Source organism: Alligator sinensis, unplaced genomic scaffold (genome assembly GCF_000455745.1).
Source record: "Alligator sinensis unplaced genomic scaffold, ASM45574v1 scaffold1408_1, whole genome shotgun sequence".
NCBI lineage: Eukaryota > Metazoa > Chordata > Crocodylia > Alligatoridae > Alligator > Alligator sinensis.
In genome coordinates, this window is record NW_005842519.1 from 442,751 (window position 1) to 449,481 (window position 6,731).

The window sequence follows — 6,731 nt, forward strand, 5'->3', positions numbered from 1 at the left end:
CCTTAGCAAAAGTTAGCATAAAGAGGGCAACGCCGATAAATATTTGATGCTTCAGTCCGTCAGGCCAGTCATTTGTGTTGACACCCACGCTCACTCACTGCTACCCAAATGTGTTAGCAATGGAGTGCAAATAAAGGGGCTCTCGCAGCCCAAACAGGAATAGGCCAGTGCTGTAAGAGATGCAAGGCAAAGGGGACACGTGGTCACTTTTCCACTTCAACTCAAAACTGGAAGGGACTGCAGACTGGTCTTCAAATCTTCTTAAAGTCTTTACCAGGTGGAAGTTATCGCCATCCATACCAGTGGCTCAGTCACCTCAACCAGAAGGCCAGGTGCCATTTCTTCGTGTTGGAAAATGAACACATGCTGAGAAACAGTCAAGATTTCATCAAGATTATCTTAATCATCCAGGGGAATCAAGAATTCTTTTCCCCAATTTCCCCTACCCCATTCCTCTGCATGGAGAAACTCAGTGGGAGAAAAATGTGACACTTTTCCCATGGTAAGTGACAAAATATTTTTCTCCTTATACAGTGATTGTAATGTCAGGACAATAATTGGTCAGGTGAGAAAGGGTCTTTCCAGCTGAGATGCTCGTCTCTCAAACTGAAAGGGAAACTCTACAGAACAAAGTTCATAACCAAAAACTTTAGTTTTCCATTTGTTCACCAGCCACAGTAATGTTTTGTGTAGCAGCTGGGACTCATGAGAGTATAATTCATTTATTTTCTGCTACATTAGTAGGGCAAATACCACCTACGGCCCACCAGTCTGGATTCAAAAAGGTTACCTGAACATCTTTATGTGCAAGACTCAGATTCACTGTGCTTCCAAGTCCAAAAGCACTCTGAACATCACCCTTGTGATATTAGGGATACTATTGCACTTTGTTCTTCATTAATAACTACACATTATTTTCAAGTAGAATATATAGATCATGAGTAATTATCAGAAGCACAAAGAAGAAATAAACTGTGCTTTAGAAATAACATTATTAACCGTCTCAGAGAAACACAAACTCATATAAAAGCCATTACAGTACTATACAGTAACAGCCCATAACATAACAACATTACTTTAAATTGCAATTTTGGACCATTATTAAAACAGCACTGTAGATTTTGTTAAAACACAAGAATTTCTCTGTAAACATGGAGCTGAGTTGCAGAAGTTATTTTAAGATTTCTTCCCCTTACAGATAGTTTAATTTACTTTTTATAAATAAGAATTTCCAAAACATCACATTTTAGCCTAGAATAGTAGGATTGGTTGGGAGTCCTTAAGTCCAACCCCCTTTGCAAATGCAGCATCCTATAACACAAAACAGTTACTCCATAATTGGGTATTGTCTTACGAATCAAACATGCAAAGTATACTTAAAAGCAATTTTATCTTGGAATATTGCAAAATAATTATTTCCTTTTTCTGGATTCTGATCTATTACAGAAAAATATCTTAGCTAATTTTATAGTATCCATTCAGTGACCTGCATTAATTCAGTACAAGTATTAATTAACCTAGAAAAGTGAGACTTGGAAGTGAAATCTATTTTTTTTTTTTTTAGCATTTGTAAACAGAAATAGTGAAGAAAGTGCTTTGACAGAAGAAAGTACCAAGAGATGAAAAAAACAGAAGTAATTTATTCATCAGTCTGAATAAAAGGAGTTTTTAAGCAATTTGAATCTCTTGTAATTTAAGGAGACAGGATAAACACCTTGACCTCAAGCTCATACTGAAGGGAGTTCAACAGGCCAGGATTTAACCCTGTTTCTCTACGCTCATTCAAACCTCACTCTCAGGCAAACACAGACTTTACCATCTATATGCTAACAAAGACAGTGAGCATCTGATATACAGGATGAGGACAAAATTAAAGGAGGAACTGACAGTATTAATTTTACACATCTCCAAATGATAACCTGCAGTTTTCTGCCATGTATATAGCTTAATTCCAAGGGAGATGTACATGTCTACTTAAACATAATTGGTGGCCGTTTCTCGACCAGCATGTCCAGAAATTTAAGTTAAATATTTGAAAGACATACCTTCCTTTAACTGGTTCTTGTTTCATCACCTCTTTTTTCACTTCAGACTGTAAGATAAAATCAACACTGATCAACTAAGAAATTCAGAAGTGGCAGCACAAAAATCACATAAATCTGGTTAAAAGTAGCATATGCCAGACTACAACAGAAAGATCAAATGAGTAAACTTCTAGAACTAGTTGCCATTACAGAACACATTTCACATAAAAGAATGCAAAAGCCCAACTTACAAAGTGACAAGTGAAGTAGCTAACCAATACATATTTCTTCGGTAGAACATGTGGCATACCATCTTAATATCTTGGGGCTTTTATGACTGAGCTGACTTTGAAAATATTTAACATTTGGTGCTCATTACATTTGGAGGTGGGGGTTTTAAATACACATCTCCTCTTCCAAGCAGCACCCTCTTTCAGGTCCTTAGCATCCTCAATGTAACAGCTGCAGAGCTCAGACTGAACTATGGTTTGTCTGACAGGCAGATCATGTACTGCTGAGGACACATATTAGAGTACTCTATTTAAAGCCATATTATGTCCCAAATCCAACAAATGTTACAGCTGTAACAAACCCCAGGCTTGATTCCACTCTCCAAAATGTGCTGATGCGTTTTGCTTCTGTGATGCTGTTTCTTAGAAGATGATTAGGCCTTTTTGCTTTTAATTGTTTTGGACAAACTCCCTTTTTAAAATTTAAGAATGATGTCCTATAAAAGACAAATCAGGAAAGAACCCAAGCTGTGCAGCTGCTATGGCGGTGGGTAAATGTTCAACAACCTTGCAAGCTGTGACAAGGACTTTAAAATGGAAGTGCTGAGCTCCAGTTCAGAGCAAAACGAGTTTTTGGAACAACGCTGTATCAAACAAATTTAAGAAGAACCTCACCTTTACACAGAGCTGCAAGCCAATTCCAGATGTCGACAACTGATATAGACTCCACCGGCTTTATCAAATCTCATCATTTAAATGCCATCACTCTCTTCCCACCCACTCTGCACAGTATTTTATTTTAGTACTAAACGACAAGGAAAGCCTAACTGTGCACATCATAACTAGGTCATGCTTGGAAGGAAGAAAAAATGTTAAAATGCTAATGTTGGTTTACTTTTTAATTTATTCTGAGAAAGATTTGTTTAGAAAATGCACTGGAGCAATCGGAGTTAGCAGTTTGTGGTTTTATGCTATCTGGACAATAAGAGCATCATAGAAATGAGGGCTGGAAGGGAGCTCAGGAGGTCGCATCTAGTCCAACCCCCTGCTCCAAGCAGGACCAGACAATGCTGGAAATCTTTTTCAGCAATGTAATTCAGGGCTTGGGCACACCACATGTTCATCACAGCGTAAAAAAAGGAATGGGCTTACATCAGTGAAGGTCTGTACACTGCAACTCACCTTATTCTGCTACAGCATTACTTGAGAAAAACTAGGGGTAGAACTACACTGGTGCCAGAACTGTTTGCCCACCATCTATTTTGGGGTAACTTTGTTCTAGACCAGTGATTCTCACCTGGTGCGTCATGAGACCCATTTAAGGGCGCCACATGAGCAACGTTAGCACTGTTAGGTGTGCAAACGTGATTCACAAGATCAACCCAGACATTTCAAAACAGGAACCTATAGTGTCAAAAACATTCGGACCTTTTCTGGTCTGAGTTCTTTGTAACAGAAGAATTGCTCTATCACTTTTCCATAGTCCAAAAATGAGTGAAAATATCTTTAGAACTGGGATGCTGCCAAATACAGAAAAATTATGGAAGGGTGCCTTGAGTCTAAAAAGGTTAAGAACCACTGCTCTAGGCAACAGACTTATTTCCCACACCCCTGCCCCCGGCCAATGAAGTACAGTAGCAAGAGCCTTTTGGTGCATTTCCCCAAATATAGCTACTTTGTCTCTCCACATTACATCATATTTTAGTTCAGTGTACACCACCACCAGTATGAATGTGTCATGTGCTAAGCCTCAGAAAAAAGGTGATGCATGAAGAAGTAGCTGGTATGGGGGAACAGTGGAAAACGGGAGGGGAAGGACACCACCTCTCCAGTGATCAGGACACCAAGTCGGGAAAATCCCTCTCAGACTGGAACATATGACAAAAGAACGGCAACTGTTGACAAACATACCCACAAAGTACAGATTTTTGATGGCAGCATGGAAGTTAACATCCTATTCGCACACACTGGAACTGGATTAGTTACTGCAGTACTATATACACTATTTAATTAGGCCCAGATCTAGGTTTTGTAAAAAGAAGCTTTTACAAAATAATACAACGGAAACCTAAAAAGCAAGCATTCCCTTGGCATACTTGCAAAGCAACCAATGACGCACTGGCTTAGTATACAACAACCTGCAAGTGAACTTGATTCCCAATTTTATGATACAAAGGAAGTAAAACATAAAATGGAAGTGTAGAGTTAAAAGTTTTCTGTTCTAATAACTTATTAGCAGGGATCTTCATTTTCTTTGATGTAAAAAAAAAAATTAAAAAAAAAAAAAATCCCCAATTATCCGTTAAAGAAAGTAACCCCAAACCCACATTTTTCCATGATTAAAATGAAACCCCACTGTATATTAGTGGTGTTTCATTTAAATCACAGAAAAGTGTGGATTTGGGATTACTTTTCTTTTTTTAACTGAAAATTGGTGATTTTTTTAAATAAAAAAAACCCAGGATCGCTGCTTATTAGTAACTCCTTAAGATAGCCTATTATTTTAACCTGACAATATTCCCTTAAGCATGGTTGTAAGAGTGTGGCATATGCTGCTTTCAAGAGGCTGGAAGGCACTCGTGTTCAAGGATATGGGTCATCTCCAGAGGTGTGTTTATATTTATGGGGTTGTCTCACTTTACACAACAGCCACCAAATGACTGAACCCCATTAGAGACCAGCGCCCTACAGAGTATTGCTCTAGGCATTTTTACTATTGTGTCAGAAAACACAGATCAGATATTTTCTCTGATGTACAAAGACCTGCATATTTTCATCCTGCCAGGAGTCAGGGCAGCAGACAGACAAGCCCCCAGCTGGCCCCTGTTGAAGTGATGCATGGCACTTCTCTGTGGACGCTCAGCAAGATGGGTGTTCCCTCTGTCCAGCCCCAGGGCTCTGGATTCCTAGTCCTGGCTCTTGATTGCTTGATTCTAAGTCTTGGTCCTTGATTCCTAGACCTGGCTCCTGGTTCCACCTCTGAGTTTCCTGCTTTGGTTCCTGATACTTGGTTCCTTGTTTCCTAGTCTCATTCCCACTGCCCATCCAGCTCCCACCTACATCTCTGCTTAACCCCTAGTACTGCAACCTCTTCAGCTTTTGGGCTCCCAACTCTGAACCCCCTACACTGGTGCCCTTATTCCCAAACCCCAACCTCCCATATGTGGGTCAGCCTGCAATGTATCCCGATGGTAAAAGCGCTTGCCTCTTCTAGTCCTAACATTACTGCTGCTGCCACACTCTCAGGCACAGTTGCTGCTACAGAGACGCTAGTATTTTCTAAATCAGACCCACCCCCCAACTTCATCCAAATTACACAGCAGGAAAAACACTGCTTTGAAAACAGAGTGCTGAAAACAGCTCTTTGTTTGCACTGAGTAATAACCTGGTTAAACATGGAGAGTGACAAAGCCATGCTCTGCTGGTACAATGGCTAGAGAAAGCACACTTGCATCTTACACTGGCTCCACAATGCCTCTTTGAAAGATGCTCCTTCATCTTACTTGTTAGCATTTGCATAAGTCGGCATTTATTTTTCAGTCCTAATACTGTATGCAGTTTACTAATGCTGCTCTGCATTTTCTGAAGTGCTGTAGTCCATTAACTCGGAATTAAATAATATAGGATGCTCCTAAGAGAAGGTATAAACTCGGTTCCCTTTTTTCTTACAACAGAATCAGTATCATACAGGATAGTAATGGAAATTACTCCTAAGCAACCTGACAGGATATTACAGAATGAAAGCACTTACCTAGCAATAAATTAGCTACTTCTTTATTAGACTAGCTTTTTCCACTACAAGTCTCTAATTTAAACTGACTCTTCTTTTCATACCTTAGCACTACTGCGCGCTGGATTAAACCAACACTACCAGGGAAACATTACAACCCGTCAGGCAGAGCAGCAGACCAGGCTCCTGCTCCTGTGTTATTTCTGTCCAACTGTGGCACAAGGCAAGTTAAATATATCTGAGAAAAGTTTAAAGCAGTGAGGGCCAACATTTTTGGCAGGCAGGTCACAAATTAGCCCCAGAGCCTCCCCATGTTTCCCTCCTACCCCCCTCCCGATCTACTGCTCTGCTTTCTGCCCCCTCCCCAATCTGCTGCTGCGCCGCTTGCCGCCTCCCATCCACTGCATGGCACAGGGCGGCCACCCTTTAAACCAAGGATGGTTATTTTGCAGCAACTGAGGTTCTTCAAGATGCAGTGGAAGATGGGTGCCACTCTGGGTCCATATGCAGTCAGCATGCACACGTCTGGATTTCTTTCGACCAGCGCTGTCTGATCGTCCCATGCCTGTGCTGCAGCTATTCCTGCAACCCCACCCCTGAGAGCAGATTGAGCCCAACATTTCCTTCACTAATACAGAAGCTTAGGACTTCTTTATCATACAACAAAAGAACGTGCCAGTAGGGCTGTAAACGGTTAAATAATGATTATATTTATACCGTTTACCATTTAGTGACCTCTGGCAGGAA

At 40.5% G+C, this 6,731-nt stretch overlaps 1 protein-coding gene across 1 annotated transcript in view; it reads right to left on the minus strand.

The window, feature by feature from the left end:
- Positions 1 to 6,731, minus strand: part of ZNF638 (zinc finger protein 638) — an 80,006-nt gene that overhangs the window by 19,269 nt on the left and 54,006 nt on the right. Inside the window, 1 exon segment of the mRNA XM_025213296.1 lies at positions 2,046 to 2,092. Within this exon segment, the coding sequence (XP_025069081.1) occupies positions 2,046 to 2,092 (47 nt within the window).